This window comes from Thunnus albacares, chromosome 24 (assembly GCF_914725855.1).
Source record: "Thunnus albacares chromosome 24, fThuAlb1.1, whole genome shotgun sequence".
NCBI classification, from domain to species: domain Eukaryota; kingdom Metazoa; phylum Chordata; class Actinopteri; order Scombriformes; family Scombridae; genus Thunnus; species Thunnus albacares.
Genome location: NC_058129.1, coordinates 8,936,646 through 8,956,686, shown reverse-complemented (window position 1 = coordinate 8,956,686; position 20,041 = coordinate 8,936,646). Strand labels below are relative to the sequence as shown.

The 20,041-nt window shown below is 43.1% G+C and overlaps 1 protein-coding gene across 4 annotated transcripts in view; it reads right to left on the bottom strand.

Annotated features, from left to right (window-relative positions):
* Positions 1–14,585, bottom strand: part of nrp2a (neuropilin 2a) — a 66,227-nt gene extending 51,642 nt beyond the window's left edge. For 2 of the 4 annotated variants that reach the window (XM_044344907.1, XM_044344911.1), the window contains exon 1: positions 14,468–14,585. In XM_044344907.1, the coding sequence (XP_044200842.1) occupies positions 14,468–14,570 (103 nt within the window). In that variant the 5' untranslated portion in view covers positions 14,571–14,585. Of the gene's footprint in view, positions 1–7,195; positions 8,096–14,467 lie in introns of those variants that run through there. The other 2 variants (XM_044344909.1, XM_044344910.1) reach the window with 1 other exon arrangement.
* Between the last annotated feature and the right edge of the window lie 5,456 nt (positions 14,586–20,041).

Below are 20,041 nucleotides of genomic sequence, written 5' to 3'. Positions count from 1 at the left end.
TGATTTCATGTGAGTGCACAACTCCAGCCGCCCACACGCACACACGCGGATACACATACAAGCTGTTACACAGATATACAAATGCACACAAGTTCAGCTACGTGCGCACACACACACACGCACACACACACACAAAGGCACTCGCAAGGATGCACACTTAAACACACACCCACACGTTCATGCGCGCGCACGCACACACACACGGGTGCTGTTCCATGTTCAAACGGCCACCCACGCACGCACACATCCAAATACATACAGAGGGCCTGTCAATCACAAGGGTCGACAGAAGTAGAAAAAAAAATAGCTAACTGAAAAATTTCAAAAAAGATAGTGGGGATGGCAAAGAATGACAGAGACAGACAGAAAGCCACACACACACACACAGACATCTCTTTATCTGCTGCGGCTGTTCAGACAGACAGTCATTGTTGGGAAGCCTATGGAGGGAAAGGGGTGCAGGAGGCTATCAGCACGCAGAGCCTCGGCAGATTAAGCCGTTTGGGGAGAATCCTGCAGCCTCGACACTTTTTCCCTGAGCTGCCAATTCAATGGCCTCCAAGGAGGATGAGGAGGAAGGGTGGAGGGGAGAGAAGGAGAGGAGAGAAGGAGGAAAAGGATTACAGCAGGGAGAAAAAAAAATGGAAGGGAAGGAGAGGATGAAAGAGAAGAGGAGGGATAAAGGAGAGGAGGATGAGTGGACCGAAAAGGAGGAGAGACAGTGAGTGAGGCGATGGATAAAAGATGGATTGAAGAGGAAAGGGGGAAGATTGATCGAAAGGGGAGGAGGGAGAAGGCGGTGGGTGGGGTTGATGTACGATAGACGGGTGAGAGGACATAGGTGGGTAGAGCGAGGGAGAGGCAGGATGTGTGACAGGCGGAAGGAGGGAGGGAGGGATAGAGAGAGAGAGAGGGAGGCAACAAAAGGTGATGAGGAAGGAGAAACACGGAGGCTGAGGAAGGGAGAGAGATGCACCGAGCGAGAGAAGCGATGGAGCGACCGCGTGTGTGCATGTGTGCGTGTGTGTGTACTGCGCAGAGAGCCTGACGAGCCTCATTAAGACATGCCTGCTATCCAGCGGCTCCCTGTAGACACTGACCCCACTGGGAAACCTCTGTCAGTCAGCTCACACACACACACACACACACCGGCACTGGCATGTGTGTTTTTGAGTGTGTGTGTGTGTGTGTTTCTTTGCTGCTTGTAAGAAAAATAAAGAATGATGGAGATGTGTATTTTTTCCTAATTGCTTGGATATCCATGGCAATTAGTTGGTGTAAAATATGTATGAATGTGTGTGTGTGTGTGTGTGTGTGTGTGAGCTGACAAGCAGTATGTTTTGATGAGAACAGAACTTGTGGTGTTGGATGAGTAACACGGGGGAAGCACTCAGGAGCTGCCAGCGAGCTTCATGAATTACACTGTCTCTTCTACTAGAGGGGCTCATCTGTCTACACACACACACACACACACACACACAAGTGCCACATACAGTATGTTCCCACCATGCACGGACCAAAACCCTATTACATGGGAACAACGTCATTACTATGTGTGTGTGTGTGTACACTGTATATAAGAGTGTATTTGCAGAAGTGTGTTTTTCATTATTATTCTCTGAGCTGTGTGGATGAAACTGAAATGCAGCAGAAATACTGCAAATACAGGTGTGTATGTGACCTTGTTTTTTTTTTATTGTAAGCATATACTGTGTCAATGAAATGAATGTTAATTAAAGTGTGTGTGTGTGTGCAGATTTTGTTTAAGTCACTCCAGATACAGTCAAACCCAGAGACATCTTTGTACCCGCTGTGAGTGCCTTTATCTTCATTATCTGAGAAAATGTGCATATGTCTGCATGTCTTAGCTCACGTTCAGTGGTGTGTGTGTGTGTGTGCGTGCACGCCTGCGCTCTCATTTCTATTAGCCGCCTTATCTGGGGGAAGTATGGCGTCACGCTCTGGGATAAGCTGCGAGTGTGCGGAGAGGCGCTGATAAATCCCTCCATCATTCCTAGTGTCTCTTGCCCCTCCCTCCCTCGCCACCACCACCACCCCCCCCCCCCCAACCCCCCCACCTTAATTAAAAAGTGCTATCGCCCAGAGTGAGGGAATGAGAGGGGAGAGTGGGCAGCACTCATCCATTCAGTCAAGAGCAGGGGTTGTCTCTCCGACTGCTTTTAATCTCACCCATTCCACACTAGACTGGACCCAAGGAGAGCTAGAGGATGAGGAGGAAGGGCGAAGAAAAGAGATTCACTTTTGTTGCACTGTGCTATAAGACCTTTATGATGAGGCAGAATGGCAGCCCTTTGGATAAAAAATAAAGTAGTGGTGGTATAAGCGGTATCAGTGGTAGTGGAGGTGTGTGTGTGTGAAGAGAGAACTTAAAATTGACATTTAATGAAAAATCCACACTTACTGATATGTGGTTAAATATCATCAATATGCCAGTTTCAAAGCTTTCTGGGAGTAATCTTGTTACTTTCCATACTTGTTGCATTCACCTGTGAGTGATAATAATATCACACAATGTCTAATTTGCATGTTGCATGAGTAGATGGAGAAGTTAGTGTCTTCTATGATGGCTTTTCCCCGACAGTCGCTTCAAAATGGCAAATTTTACTTGTATTGATGTTTATCTTCTAGACTAAAGAAACCAAAAGACACACCAACGTACAATGATCAGCTCAGAAAAAGCAACCTACACAGACAAAAGCTCTGTTAAACAGTGTTTAATGTGTTTAAGGGGGGATTTTTTTTTCATGTAAGAACTAACAAAAGCCACATCAAAGGCAGATAATATCCAAAAATCCTCTTTTCCTCTCCCTCTGCCTCCTTCTTTTTCTTCCTTTCTACTCCTCCCTCCCTAACAGGATAAGTGCCCCATGCTAATCAGCTAAATGCACAGTGCTGGCCATCGTGATCAATGGTTCAATGGATCAATCGAGTAAACAGATGGTTGCTGGTGCCTGCAGGGGGGTAATGGTGTGGGCCTAATCCTAAACACTACCTGACTACAGTATCATGTCTCCTTCTCCCTTGGTGCGCTCTTTTGTCTCTGTGCGACAGCTTCAAACCTGCAACGTCGAGGCTTTTCACAAAAGATTTCCCTGTCTAAAGAGTGGAGGTAGCAGAGCCTACATCAGCGAGGGAGAGCTGTGAAGAATTGCGCTTTGCTGTGAGAGTCTTGGTGATTTGCTGCCACTCCCCCCCCCCACCCCCCCGCCACCACCCGCCTCGCAGAATGTTACCTTTCAGCGGAACCGACTGCTTAAAAAAGGCTTTTTTTATGGTGAAATGCAGCTCTTACAAAAGTAGTTTTGTAGCTAAATTCACCCCCTTTACTCTTTCCACTTGTACCCTCTCCTCTTTAGCCCCACATGTGAATTACCGTAAATTCAAAATGCTTTGCCTCTTGACAATGCTAACCCCCTCCAGCTTCCATCTAAACCTGTCCCTGAGCGCCTGTTAAGACCCCCCTGTGCGGCTAATGCAGCAGAGTGAAAGACCCAGCTCTGTTTTATTTATGGGGGTCTTGTTTTTAATTTCACCCCAAGTGCAGCGTGCTGTTCCAGGGCTTTGCGTGAGCCTGTGACTCTCATACCTGACTGGTATTGAACGGACCGCTCAGTTTGTCTTTGGCTATGAATGCTAATAGGTGACCTTGTTTTTCACGGCTGATACCTCTGAGGCTGGGGCAGATTAAAACACAGAGAAATGCAAAGAATTGAAGGGCGGGTGGTAGAGGAGTGGAGGAAAGAAAAGGCGAAGGCGTAAGAGGAGAAAAACAAACAGATAAGGGCAAAAAAAAAAAAAGACCAACAAAGAAGATAAAAATGAGACAGCCCTTTCACCCGGGAGGTAACATTCAGAAAAACAAATGATTAAATGAGTAGAAATCGAACTCTGGAAGAAGATGATACCATAGGTGGAAAGGATGCACAGCCTCCCACTCAATAAACATGCAAATGAGCTGCTTAATGGCCTGAATATTAATGCCTGTGGTAACGAGTAATTAATGTACATGTCACTGAGTCAAACTATTGTGATTACAGTATAAGTGGAGTGGAAGTCTCTCTGCCTCGGATAGAAAGACCGCAGCAAAGAGGCCTTGAGACAAGAAAAGGGACTTTCATTCCACATGAGGGGGACACCAGCAGAGAACAGCAGGCCACAACTGAAAAATGTCCAAGCACCTTATATCTTTCTCAGCTCATTTACCCTCAGAGCAAGATTTTTCACGCTTATAGAGGTATCCGGCTGAGATGCTTCAGGCGTGCAACATTTTATTCCAAAAAACCCCCCACTATATCTTAAGAGAAACTTTTGCTACCTGAAAAGTATCAAGCTGCTAAAACCCCAAATCATCAAAAGCACAAATTCTCTATATTGCAAAAGTCTTTAGTGTGACTCTGATGTTTCATTGTAACAGTGTGCCTGTTTTTCAGATGGTAGATTCACTTCATTTCTTTTGCTTTCGACCTATAAAATCTCTCCCTGTAGAGCTCTGTAGATTTTACCCCACTTTAGCTGTGTCACCCCAGACGACAGTGTCGCTTCATAAACCCTTAATGCGATCTGTTCCCTGTCCGTCCAGTGCTGCTTTAACTGTGTGACCCCTGCACGCTTTGATGTTGCCCTTTCCTCTCACACTCCGTTTGATGAACAATCCAACCCCCCCCCCCCCCTCCCGGTCTCTCCTCCAAGTCTTCCTCTCTCTCGTTCCCTTCTGTTTTTTCGCATTATGGCTTGGTGGATGCCTTGGGTAGCTGTAATGAAGCTTTTGCATGTGCCTCCCATTCTTCTCTGTATTCACTGTTTTCTCTCTGTCCTCCCCCCCCACATTTCTCTCTCTCTCTCTCTCTCTGCTGCACCCTCTTCCTCTCTCCTGTCTCTCTGAACCTCCCTGCTCTGTCTCCGCTCTGTTCTCTTTCAGTCTCTCTTTCCTCTGGCATCTGTGTGTAATGTGGCTCTTGAGGGGAGCATGGAGGCAGGGACATGCGGTGCAGTGTCTTGGCAGGGGAGAGAGAGAGAGAGAGAGAGAGGGAGGTAGGGGGATCCAGCTTCTTGCTTGCCTGATGACTGCCAAGAGGCCCACATCTGTCTCTGATCAACGGGTACACAGGCAGCCAATAAAACACACACAAACACACACACACATGCACGCATGCATTCGGAGGGATGGCTGGGATGACTGTCCTATTTAAAACAAGTAGCCTAAACAAGGGGAAGAGCCCATATGAAGCAAACGGAGCATGGTTTCGTTTTGAGGGCAGGCCAGCGGGTGGTGTTGTAAAGGCTCAACAATTATCATGGGATCATGAACAACTGTCCACCCCACCTACTCCCAGTGAAAAGAAATTACAACAATGCAACCAAATGTAGACTACTCTATAGAGTATAAGCATATATACAGTATAAAAACAATTCCCTAATGCTTTATAATAGGAAAAAGATGAATATGTCATAAATTAAGATGTGTAAATAAGTACGATTAAGTGCCCTCCAACACAAAACACTACAGAAACATTATATATAGGCTGCTATTGTTATTTTTCCTTGTGCAAAATCTCCACCTGCATAAAATATTTAACTGTGACGCCCTGAGTCAAACCAGGAAAACCAACAAGAAATGTAGGAGTAAGTGCCTTACAAGGATGAGAGAGAGCGAGAGGCCATGTGTCATTCACTAGTGGCGTCACTTCTCTGAAACGGTAAGCCCCTGCATCCTTTCCCACCAACACTTCCAAACCTGTTTACATCCTGCGCATTTCTGGTGACACAATGAAGCAACAACTGATGAATTATGTTATTATTTGATCATGCTTCCTGGTGTTGATTCTACGCTTCATTAGGCTTCTAAATTAATTTAGCGCGCTTTCATTAGTAAAGGAAATGTGCGCTTTTTCTGTAAATGTAGCCTATTTCCGTACCTTACTGTAAGAATGAGCCCTTGTGAATGCTCTGAACCCCTACCAGCAGGGTGTAAAATGAACTTTTTTGTCCACCGGCCAGATTGCTAGTGAATGTTCAAATTTCACCAGCCACTCAGCAGATTACCATTGTTTTTTTGGCTGGTGAGTGAAGCAAATCTACCAGCCACTCGCATATTTACCCAGCATTTGGCCGGTGGTTGGTGCTAATTTTGTGCCCTGCCTACCAGCTGCAGGGCTGCTATTCTGCGGCTCATCCCGCACTATAATCTCCCCGTTTATTGTTATTTGATTGCTGAGAGCGCACGAAGGTGACGGTGCGCCGCCGCCTGGAGCTGCCGGCGCTCCGCCACCAGCAACCCTACCTTCACCCTGCACACACACACACATACACACACACACACACACAACCCGAGGAGCACGAGGGAATAATGAAGGAGAGAGACTTGTGGTGTCTGATGAAGATAATGATTATAATGGTGACGATTACAGTCCTATTAGTCCAATCTTACAATGACAGTGTAGCTTTTACGCACGGCTTCTTGGACACCAGCGATATATATATATATATTTAAAAAAAATATGAGGTTATGGCCCAGCCTACGCCTAAAAGCTGTTTTCATCATGATGTGAAATAGCATTTTAATCAGGCGCGGGTTTGTTTATTTCCCTTGATGAATAATTAAATCAAAGAAAAACAACGGGCAACTCGGGGTAAACAATGTGTTTGAATTTTCAAAAGCTTCATGCATATAATCAGCTCATTCACAGTCCAGTGAGCTGGTGGTTGGCTCTATCCTGGAACTCAGTCTAGCTGGGACAGATAACTGTTTGCAATCTCCTAAATATTTAATGAAAGCATCTAAGTTCTTTAGTTTTAAATGCGTATGTGTAACAACTGGCCTGGCACGGGCTTGAATTAGTCACTGATTAATGTGAAGTCATCATGAATCCATTAGATCCATGTCTCTCTTTCTCTCATATATATATATATATATATATGTATATATAGATTTAATTATCTCACAATGGTTTTATCATGCCACTCTTATGTGTATTGAAATCATTTGAAACACATGAATAGGAGCTCTTGAAAAATGGTTAAATAATTGTAACGTATAGCCTCATATTAAACGAAACGCATTGTTTAAACTGAATCCATGTCTCTCATATTTATATATATTTCTTTTCCATTTGACGTGTTTTGGTTGAGACAGACCATGCGTGCGTCAAAATCAAAAGAAGTAACCAAAACTCACCTTCTTCTCCTCTGACTCTCAATGCCAGATGACACATTGCCATTAAAAATCCAATCAACGATGACACAAAATCCATCTTGGATGATGCAGAAACTCGTTGGAGAGCTTTAAGTTTCTAATGTTTCCACCTCGTAGGATATAAATTCTGCTGTTCCTTCAAAAAAAGAAAAAATCCACACCCCTTCAGGACCAAAAACCGCTGGCAGCAGTCAAAACTAAACCAGTTCAATAATCCCACGGCGTTTATCAAACCATTGGTGGAGAAAACTGTGCCAACTACATGTCATTGAATAAATTCAGATATTTTGATTTGCTCAGTCCTTTGCGTTATAAGTCTGCCCATTCAGCGGAGCGTTGCCACTAAACCTTATCCAAAAAAAAAAAAAAAAAAATAGTGAACAAATAAACTCCCTGATAAATACTGCGTGTGCTCCGCAGCTGAGAGGCTTCGGGTGATATCTGCGCTCCGGAGAGTCTGGACAGCGGCTCCAGGGTGCTTCAAGTTCCGACTGAGAGGCTCCCACTGCCCGTATCTCCCTCTCTGCGTCCCCGCGTATTTTGCGCACACGAGGTTTGGCTCTCCTGTAAGGGCTTCAGTAGTAGCGAGCAAAAGTCCACAGTAACAGCTCTCAAAGCCCTGGAAACCTCAGCCAGAGAGTCAGAACCACCTTCTGAACGCGGCACAAAAGTCACAGAATGAGAAATGAAAAAAAAGTGATGCGCTCTTTCTTCCTAAAAGGACCGTTCATGTCATGCCACCTCCTGCGACACAGCCCCTCTCTCCTGTGTGTGTGTGTGTCTCTCTCTCTTTGGTAGCGGCTCCGTAACAGCCTGCGCTCGGCTCCGACACCGGCGTGTGTCTTGTGAACGCGTCTGGGAAGTGTGTGTAGAGAGTGTGTGTGAGTGTTCGCGCTTTTGAGCTGAGCAGCTATCGCGTTACAGTCACGGCGCCTCAGCTCCGCCCCCTCCCGTCGGTCGCTGATTATGGGGAGGTGGGAGGGGTGCAGAGGGTGGATGGGGGGGGGGTCTCTTGCTCTCTCTTGCTTTCTCCCCCTCTCTCTCTTTCACACACATATATACACACACAAACACACAGACGCACCCCACCCCCTTAAGATGATACCACAGATATGAACTCTTCCACAGATAATACCTAGATAAGACATATTGTGATGGTAAACCAGGGAGCAGAACTTCTCCTAGGGCTGTTTTCAAAGGAACAGAGAGGAGAGATGAGGAGTAGAAAATCCCAGAAAGAGTGAGAAAGAGGGAGGAGTGTCTGACTGGGGAGGAGGAGGAGGAGGAGGAGGAGGAGGAGGAGGAGGGGGGGTGGTGGTGGTTGCACAGCGAACGGCACACGGCCGCCTTTCACCACAAAACACATCAAACGAGCGAGCCAATGTCCAAGCCCTCAACTCAATAGAGGGAGAGCCCACCTCAGCCCTGCCCAATCTCAGCCCTACAATCAACAGGCCTAAATACAGAGCAGGAGGCCGTATAATGACACAGTAGTGAGCCCAAAATAATCTGCTGAGAAAGGCCTCTCTAGCGTCCAGCCCATGTGCCCTGCCTATGGCTTGTATTACTGTGTAATGTAATGGACTGGCTGAGGCCTGGCTGTATAATGAGGTACAGTATGTAGCCTCGCTGGCATCTTTATTTGGAACAGCTAGGTGCATTCCTAAAGGTCAGGACACATGGGAAACTTTTTGAGGCAATGTAACATACTGTACACCTTCTGGCATCCCATATGTACAGTATAGGCGCGTGAATTTGGAAGAGAACTCAACCTAACGTTGCAAGTGTTTGCGTCTTGTTTGTCCAACAACAAAACCGTGTCCTTAATTGGGAAGACAGAATAGAGCTGGAGATGGAGACAGAAGATGCTGATAAACGCTAACAAAATGAAGCTTTTTTTTAATTTTTACACGATAATAAGTGTGCATTCTTTTCCTTGGTTCAAGACAGATGTAAATAATGTCAACTAAAGACCTCAATGTCCTTGACAGAAGGTTGTATGACAAGCGTGTGTGTCACTGTCTGTCTGTCACCTCAGTCAACTGTCATCCCCTGCTGCTCCGCACCCCCCAGGTTGACTAGATGCCATCAACTTGCAGCTTTCTTATAGCCTGTCAGTCATTTTTAAGCCCACCTCTAGCCCAAGGGTGCGGCGGCTGTCAGACGTCACTCTGATTGGCTAATCTGGGCCTCTAGGCGGAGGGTCCGCACTGGCATAAACCAGTTTGCCATGTGTTATATTGTGTTTATGCTTGTGAGATTGTTTTCTTTTTATCTTTGGCATTCGTGTGTGTTATTATACGTGTTTGTTGATGAGAAAGCGTTGATTAAATTCTTTGTGATGAGCAGCGGGTGATCTTCGCTTAACCCCACTTATGACCCGTCTGCAGAGATAGAGAGAGAGATACAGAGATAAAGAGAGTAAACACAGCTAGTATAAAAACCTTCAAGCAACACTGGGTCACTTTCTGTTCTGCTCTCGCCCCCCCCTTCCCAGTCCCCAGGGGTCATTTGATACTCCTCTCTCCCATTTGTCAACATCTCTGCCCCCACCATCAGCTTCCAACCTCCAAAATATTGGGTCAATGCATGGCTAATGGAGGGCAACAGAAAAGCTGAGAGAAAGAGAGAGAGGGGGAAAGGAAATGCTGTGGATGGAATGTGTTTGCATTCATCCCACAAGGGGATACATATACTGCAGCTTTCATATACAATACTTGGCTGTACTGGCATTCTTGGTGTATTACATTTTTTTGGCAACACCTTAAATGCTGCACTGCACTTCTGGAGATCACCTGTCAGTCAAACTATGACGCCTTTTTTTCTTGAATCTTCTGCTGATGAAATATGAGTTTCTGTAGGTGACATACATTCAGCCATATTGGCTATCACCACTCAAAGAAACTACCCGGTTCCTCTTCTATTTATACAAAATGGAAGAAGAGAGGAGTAAAACAGGCATTTATTGTAGAGTAATGAGGGATATATCCTGCCAATGACTAAATTGAAACTCATATCCTTGCAAGCACTTGGCATGCTATGAGCTCCAGCCTAAAAAAGCCACCAGGACATTGCATGTCTCAGTGTCAGATTGTGTTGAAGTGCCACAGCAGTGAAATCAAACACTTAACCTGCAGCTGCGGTATGTAAACTCCTTTTTCTAATGTATTTTCCTCCAGGTCTTACCATCTGTATCCCCTCTGTCATCTCTCTGCCCCAAAATACAGTCGACAAATGGCTGCCATACAGTCCAACTCCTCACCTCAGCACACCTGCGCTGTGTTCACTCATGGGTGGTAGAGAGGAACACAACAGGGTCTTTCTCCCCCCCCCCCTGTTATGTGTGTGTGAGAGAGAGATGGAGAGAGAGACAGAGAGGGAGAGAGAGAGAGAGAGATAGATACCAACCGCTGCCATGCAGCCGCTCTTATCACAACCTGCCCCGGAGACTGACAGCATGACTGATAACTCTCCCTCTCTTTCTCTTTCTCTTCCCCCGTCTCTGTCACACACACACACACACAAACACACACACACCTCTCTACCTCTTTCACTCTCTCAACACCTCTCCTCCCCCCTCTCTCCCATCAGTGTGTTTTGCCAGTCAGCCGGCTGTAGGTTCAAGGAGGAAACTGTGTGAAAGTCTAGTAGTCTTTTTGAGAGGCTGACTGATCCCCGGTCGAGGCCTTCAGCTTTCTTCTCTTCATCACCGACAGACACGACTTTAGATCTAACGGTGGGGAAGATAAGCTAGAGATAGCCTCGATTTGACCCTATCAGCATCTTGAGAGTGTGTGTGTGTGTGTGTGTGTGTGTGTGTGTGTGTGTGTTTGGGAGGGGCTAAAAGGCATTGTAAGCATATGAAGGATGAAGGGTCGAAGAGGAGTTTTGCGATCCTCTTTGGTATTCATTGGAGTGACACCTCAACTAGCAATATCAGAGCTTTCCAACCAGTTTTTAGGGACGTTAAAAGGCATAATGAAATGGTGCAAACACACACATCTGTGCCAATGCACAGGTTGGAGGCTGCACTCTTTCAAAGCCTATAGCAGCTCCGTATTAAAATGATGTAGCCGCTCCATCTTTAATCTTCAAAATGTTCTGTTTGTTGTATTTTTATCTTCACACTGTTCTGTGCCGCTGCAGTGACCCAATTTCCCCTTGGGATCATTAAAGTTTCATCTGATCTTTATCATATAAGCACATCTGCACGCACACACACACACACACACACACACACACCCTCTTCTGCCCTGTAATATTTCCAAATATTCCCATACCAATTCCTCCAGTGAGAAGGATCTCCCCTTTTCACCAGGAGGCACAAATCGCAAATCTCTCACATCTTCTTGTATTTCTAAACTCACTGCCACTGTAAAATTCCTCCTGGGCCACCCAAGCTATGGGCATGCCCTGGCCGGGGTAATAATTACACACGCACACTAACATACTGTACCGCGTACACTAATCTTGCTTCTGCTGTGCTGGCTGGCTGGATTGTATGGAAACATCTGGTGTCTGTCTGCTGTCTTACCACTCTTCCTCCTCCTCCTCCTCCTCCTCCTCCTACTGCGGGTGTTTGTACTGTACGTGTGCTTCTGTATGTGCTACCTTCGACACCAAAAACAGCTCAATCATCAAAACTCTTTCAGCTGCAGTTAGAAACAGCAAGCGCAACAGAAAGAGAGGAAACCTCAAAGTAGGGCTGTGCAGAAACGCAGCGTTTTAATTTAAGGAGACACAAAAACAGCGGATTTTATGATCTCGCTCTGAAGGATTTTGTCCATCCGTTTTTGATATGAGCTCTAATATACTTAATCTGACGTTTTGTGGCTGCTAAGAGAGATGACAAAACACTAACTGTAGTCTGGAGTCATATCCAGTGACTCCTCTGAAGCTTGTTGCAGTACAAGGTGATTCATTTGTAGTACGCAACTGAGCCTAATGGGGGCAGGCAACTGCATCAAGCCAAGATGGTGAGAAATTCAGCTTTAGGCAATGTAGAGGAACATGATGTATAAACAAAGTTGATGTTAGATTATGCATACATTAAAACGATTAAGATATTAAGATCAACATTCAGGCAAACTGTACTTATGACAGCTATCTACACAGATCTCATTTGCCTAATCGTGGCATATCCAAAGCATCTTAGAGTGCGGCTTGTTAAAATAAGGCAGAATTTATTAATCATTCAGTAAATAAGTCACAGTGGATGATCAGCATTTGCCAAATGCCCTATTTTGATGAATGGTAATTTATTAACCTGCTTAATAAGTTGCTGTTTTTGATTCCGATATGAGCTTTGCTTGCTCCACATGCAAGATGGCCGTTCTGCTGTGGATCCAGCCCGTAGCTGTTGTCAGCTTGGTTCAAAAAATGTTGTTTGCCCACTTTAATTGCAAGATGCCTGCTCTATTCCCCGGCCGCCTCTTGTTTATGATACAGCATCATTATCTGCTGTATGTTGCAGAGGAGATGAGAGAATGTGTCTCCTCTTCCTCTGCTCTTCCACCAGGATCTATTTTACTTCTGCTCTGTCTCTTTCATCTCTTTCCACTGGCCTGCTGTGTGTCTTTATAGTCACATCAAAGTGACCTTCGCCACCCTGTTCCCTCCAAACCTCCCACCCCTCCCTTTAGTCTAGAGACCGGAGAGAAAGAGAGAGAGAGAGAGAGACAGAGAGAGAGAGGGGGGCTTACGACACATATTTTCCAGACAGCAATACAATACCTGACATGTTGAGTGGTTTTCAAATTACAATGGAAATGCAATTATATATAAAACTAAGCTGCAGATGTTACAGCTAATCTTTTTGGGTCTTATCGCTGCTGCTCGACATAAAAACTATTGTTGAGATCAGAAAACGTGCAGTTCAACGTGTATTTGTGCATGTAAGTTTCTACATTTTAGTGTGTCTCTCTTCGCACGCTCTATGTGTGCATGTATGGAGAGTGCATGGCAGTGCCCACCCACCTCCACCCCTCCACCCAATCACACGGTGTTTGTAGGTTCCAACCCCACTCCATCACGGCAGGAATGAGTGCAGCATTAGGAGGCAATAATAAAAAGACAAGAGGCCATTCTCCACGCCTTGTTTACTCTGCAGGGCCTTTATCACTCGGCCTCTGAAGGAAAGATCAGCGCGTGACAAACTGGGGAGAGAAAACACTGGAGGACAAGTGCATGCTAATGAGAGAGAGAGAGAGAGTTTTTTTTTTTGTTGGGGGGGAGATAAAAGTGTCGCACGGCTAGGAGCTAGAGTTTTGTCTGCTGCTACCACAATGCAAGGCAGAAGAAGAATGTGAATAATCATGCCTTTATCGTACGAAGTCAGGCACTTAAACATTATGTATGTGTGCTGTAACTGTGACTGAAGACAAACTGTAATGTTACATCACACATGGGCTTTTTCTTTTTTTTACATAAATATATGTATTTATAGTGTGCATGCACTAAATGACTGCTCTGAACGATGGATTTCCTTATGAGAAGGCTTTTTTACAATAAGATAAATACAGATTTAAAAAGGTAACAATCATGTTACCTCTTTTATACTCATTACAAGCTGTTTTATGTATCCGTGCCTATGCTTAGTCAACAAAGAGACATGTTGAAACCATGCGGGATGGGGAGAGAGACGGATTTTGGGTTTCTGAAAAGGAGTCGTGCCAATAAAGTCACTCAATTAAAGACAGAAAGATAAAGTCAAAGACAGATGGGGAGAGAAAGGAAGAGATGTAAGGAGCAACAGAGGATATTTGCTGTGTATCTGCTGAGGGAGAAAAGAGAGAAAGAAAGAGGAAGTGAAGGACTACACAAAAGAAGAAAAGTCCCATTAACAGAAATAGGAAGAGGCAGAGCGAGCCACAGAGGAGGGCACTTAGGATAAGATGGCTGATGATCTTAAAAAAAAAAAAAAAAAAAAAAAGCAAGGATCTTTGAGAAAGGCGGCTCCCTTAATGTGGTTTAACCCTGGTGCATTCACATTACCATGGTAATCTTATCAATATCATGAGTGCATGTGTGTGTGTGTTTGTGTGTGTGTTAGAGACGCTTAAGCACTCGGCCCCATTAGCAAAACCTAATTGACTTACAGCCTTTTGACCACAAAGGTAACATCTGTGTCAGTCATGTAAGTGAATGCCCCATGTCACCTCTCACACACACACACAAAGACGCACACACACACACACATAAGCACACTTCTAAATGACATTTGCTTCATTGTGCATCCCTTTGCCACTGACTGACCTTGATATGCACCAGTGGATGCAATATGGACCGTATCTTTGTCTCCTTGAGATGAGATGGGGTGGGAAATAGGGACAAAAGAGGGACATATGTAGAACCACATGTGAACACTGGCTCATTTACATATACAGTTTCTGTTTTTTACCCTTAATTAGCTATAAGGTTGGAAAAAAAATCTTATCCCAAACTATCACACACATATTGTATCATATACAGCTTGTTCCAGCTCAGTTTAATGAGTGAAATAATCAAACCCAAGATGATGTTTTTTAATGGCTGCACTATATCCTAGATGTGCATCACTGGACACACATTTTCTCCAAACTTCAACCTGACATATTTAGGATCTTTGGAATTTCGAAGCCAACCTGACATATTTAGGATCTTTGGAATTTCGAAGCCACAAATATGTGCATGCACATCAAAATATTATGCAGGTGCACTGGAAAAAATGCAAAATGAATATGCATGCACACTGAATTAATGCTCCCAAACAAAAGATTTATCTAGTGCAAGCACAATGTTTTGACACTGTTTTCAGATAATGCTCAGTAGGCATATATAGACTTCACTTGATTCAATCCAAGTGTGAATCCCAGGTCAAGCCTTTCTGGCACTTAAAGTAACACATTTTTTTTTTTTTTTTTTACAGTGCTTACAACAGAAAACATGCATGTTACAAATCAATCAATCAAATACTTCAGTCCCTGTTAAAACATTATATCAAAAGTGGAGAACATGTTAACATTATAATGATAAAATGAAAAAATGACAACATCAGTACATGATGTAATAGATATTTTGATTACATAGTCCTGATCAACAGGACAAAGTCATACAAGATAACAAAAAAGGTTTGTTGTTTAACCTGAGGAGATCCAGTTTTCAGGGTCTATATGCATTAATAAGTCCTGGAGTCTTTTGTGTCACACTGCACTGCAATAGTTTGTAAAGACTGGTCCACTGGTGGGTCACTGAGGTTTTAGCCAGCAGACAGACAGACAGACAGACAGACAGACAGACAGACAGACAGAAAGGAACAAAGACAGACACAACAGCAGTGAGGGATTGACACACATACAGAGTCGGAGACAGAAGGAACGGGCAGACAGGTGAACAAGACAAGCCCTAGGGATCCATCATTATTTAGCCATGGATATAGAATATCAAATGGAGGACGGGGGACGCCTCCATATCAGCCTTCTATTATTGAAAATGACTAATATATTCTGAAGAGAGAAAGACAGAGAGAGAAAGAGAGATGGATGAGATATGGAATCCAATGGAGACTGACACTCAATCTTTCTGAATAGTAATCCAATAACGTCTCCTGAGTTTCCTTATGGCTAATCAATTGTGCCGCAGCACAGAAACAAATCACCATATCGCCGAGTCAATAACCGTCAGTCATGGAAATACCTCGCCTCAACTGTCAGTGTTTATCAAGCTTGGCTGAATCGCAGCTCTTGGTGCAAACGGTGGAGAGAAGGGTGACACGGGTATGTTTGGTATGCGCTCCCTAAGGTGGCCCCGGTTGGTTGTAATTTAGATAGCGATAAGAAGGAGATAGCGAGGGGATATCAAACACGCCCTGACCTCAGGTGAAGCCAAGCTCAACCAAAGTAAAGATGGATGATGATCTATGGAGGGCAGGGCAAACACAACAAACAAGTTTATCAGGGAAGAGGAATAGATTGTCTCACACTTTCATAACACACACATGAGAAATATCCTCCAACATTGGTCAACTGGTTTGAAGAAGCTGACTCAAAGTTAACCTTTAACATCGCTGATACTTTTTTCTTCCTTTTTCTCTGTCTGGTCTCAGGACAGAGTATGCTAATAGCATGCTTAATCAATGGGCCTCACTTCACTACACATCACAAAACACACAAACACTTTGGTCTAAACTGGGTGAGCCTGTCAGTACTGGTTCTGCAGCCTGATTTTCACTGGGAACTTTATTATCAGGATCTTTTGACTTAAGAAAGCTGCAGCTCAGAATCAAGCAAGAATTGATTCACTTGATAAAATAGCAGGAAGCTGTTCTCCTCACCTTAACGCAGACTGAGGCTGGTTGAGAGGTACAAGATCCTCTGATATGACATTGTAAAAAGTCAAAAACAACATCTTGACCTCGACAAAGAAAAATAAGAGCACCAAAGCAGCACAAACACATGTCTCTAAACCTTTGGGGAGCCTGTTATTACCGGTTCAGCCAGGATTAGATCAGTTCAACCCAAACTCAAGAGAACAGGTTAATTATTTTAGTAGATTTAATGTCCCTAGTGTTGCATTTGTGGAGCCTGATTAGTGATTCATGTTTAAAGTATTTTCATAGTATTTTTAATGTCTAAATTCAACAATTTAGGTCATGAGCAGGGCAGTTAACAATAGTTGCTTTGTCACTGTAGCATGCAAAGCTAGCTATCAACAGCTAGGTGCTAGAAGATACTGTCAGTACAAGGCTGTATTTAAATCGCATTGTCTCTAATTAGCAAACAATGGGCTAAATGGTTAAGTTACAGTAACATTTAACAAAAACAAACCAGACAGATTCATTGAAGACTATCTTCTTACCTTCACAGCAGTGGTAGGAGACAGTATGTGGTCCATTTTGGTCACATCTTAAAATATAAATGGGATACAATCTAAAAAGATCTGGATCCAAAGCCTCAAGACTTTGTTACAAAATCCGACCCAAATTCTTGTTTGTGCCGTCCTTGGCGTTGCAGTTACTTTTGCTTTCAAGGTCTGGGCCCAAGTGAGTCAGACTTTTGGGAAAAAAAAGTATTTATTGACAAGAAATGTCCTATCTAATTAGCTGTTTAATTAAATACAGTGTGTGCAACCCAACTGCACTGTTCATTGTCCTCTATGACCTAATGAATTAAGCCTGCGGGGCACAAATATGTTGATGTGTGTGCCTGTTTGTGTGCATGACTTTTGCAAAAACATTTAATCATTTAAGAGCAAGAAATCAGTAAAAGCTAATTTTTGATTTTGGCCTTCCTCTACATTTGAACATCCCCACATGTCCGCTGAGCTTCTCCGCTGAGTGACATTCAGACAGAATTTTAATCAACATGCAAACTGGTAAAACTTATTTCACCCTCTAGGAAAAAAAATAATCTTGCTTTCACAAGAGGGAAAATTATAGTACTTACAGTTACCATAGCACCAACTCTGTGACACGTATCAAGAAATATCATCATATCTCGTACACATGTTACATGACAGTCTGGATAGAAGAGTGGGAGATATCCAGCTAGACCTGGCACGGAGCTTCAGAGCGAATGAAGCGACCTCATGTGCTCACAGTGGCAACATGGGTAAGGTTTTATACCATATTAATTACAGTGAAGCGAAACTGTCAAGGGTTTACCCCTGTGATGATAAATGAAACATGTGACTGCTGTCACTGCCAAACCAGCCTTGACTCATGTTTTGGTTCTGACCTAGATAAACTGACTTTTGGTGTTGTGTGTTTTAAATTTCTGTCTGAAGCATCTGACATGAATATACAGCCCAGTACTAGAAGGTTTTATTTTGTTTTTTTTTAGTATAAAATGTTAATTAAATGCTGTTGCCTTGGAAATTGGCAAATTAACCCAAAAGCCAGCAGCTCAATGACCTTACACTGAAACAGAAGAAATACCCCAATCAAAGGGTCAATACAGAGTTTTTTGTCCTTCTGATGTATATTTTAAAAAGTCCTATTTTTAATTCCAGATTCAATAGTATTATTCCTCTTTCATTCACTTGAATTGGTAGAAAAAGTCAAAAGAAAATGTCAAACTTGTATTTCTAAAGTGGGGCTTTGTTAAGCAATAAGAACAGCTTAATGTGTGAACTTCTTTTGTTACCAGATTAGCAGAATCCTTGTCTGTCTTAATACCATGTCTCCACAGCCTTTAATTATAAAATATAATTACGAGAGCTCAACATTCTGGCTTGTAGTTCTTCCATTAAATTATGTATAAATCACATCTAAAATAAGGATGATATAAGAATCATGTGAGATGTTTTTGCCTTTTTGTATCAAGGATATCTCACTCTGATGTCAGCGTATCAGTCTAATGATGGAAGTTCTTCCCTCCTAAAACAACCATTATCAATTCATTTGAGTGTTCAGACGTTTTTATGACTTGATCTTACATTCGAAGGTCTAATGGTATCTATTAGTCTAACTGTTTTAAAAGGTTTTCCTACTCTGGCAGTCACATGATTCACTAATAAATACTGAATGATTGTGTATTCAGAGGATCGGGCACAAAACAAGGTAAGCTCAGTCTAAAGATACTAGTATAGACTCTCACACAAAGGAGTGATATTTACACCGTTAGCAGGTCTGCTAAGTGTGGATGTACATTTGACCATAACAGACCTTGTGTTTGAATTTTCTACTTTGACATTTAAGGGTTTAATAAAGTTTGAGGTGAACTACATCTGATAAGAAAGACCCTAAAATAAAATTGACATAATGGGAATCTACCCTGAGGTCAAAAGTCTAATGAAATAATAGTATTTATTTTTTAATGAATTATCAATTAACTAGTAAATTATTAAGTCTCCTCAGGCACCTTTCACTTGATTGGCTGACCTAATATCCTTATATCCTCTATAACTTTAAAGCAGACTTATTTAAAGAAGATGAGATTTCTGGTGGGATACTATCAAAATGAGAAATGTTGAGTTTGATTTTCTGTTTGTCGAGGTTGAATGATTCATACACCTTTATTCCCATCGCTGCTATTTACTACTACTACTCCTAGTGAGGATTTTTAGCTCCTTTAAAAGGTGTTTTTTTTTTAAACAGCTCATCACCTTATTCAGCATGATTCTCATTTTTTTAAACACTTTGACAGAACCTGATTCAATTTGATGAGAAACACCTCTCAGTCAGCTGCATCGCCTCTTAAGGCCGTCAGGCAGCTTAACCAAGACAATTCAAGACGGTCGATGCATTAAAAACGTTCAAAACGGGTGTTCAATTTGAACACTTATATAAAGAGCTGTAAATCATCAATTATTCCTGAACACTTCCTGCCTGAATGCTGTGATGCTCCAACATCACAGACAGACAGTCGCCTATTAACATACTCATTAGTGAAAAGCTGCTAAATATACACTGTAACTCCTGGGAGGAGAAGTCTGATATGCATCAGTGTTCACTTTGGATACTCGTGAGATTAATTCTGTATCAGCCTCGCGAGTTGGAAGCATCTCTGTTGGTTTGGCCGGGTTTCACTGGCTCGAGTGTGTGTGTGCGCACCATCTGTAAGTGTGTGGTTTTTACAGTTACAAGCCCAGTTGAGAGTCAGATGTGGTTCAGCAGTCGCTAACCCAACGGGCATCTTTGAAGAAGATAATGTCACTCAGTGAGTGAAGAAAGTTCTTTTTTTTTTAAAAAGTTCATTCGATTTTGAAGCTATCACCCAATTAGCTGAATATTTTAACTGCTTTAACAAAATTGTAATTTTAAGAGTCAACACTGGACTAAAGGACTTCACTTTTATCTCTTGCAGTGTGTGTGTGTGTGTGTGTGTGTGTGTGGGTGTGTGTGAAAGAGAC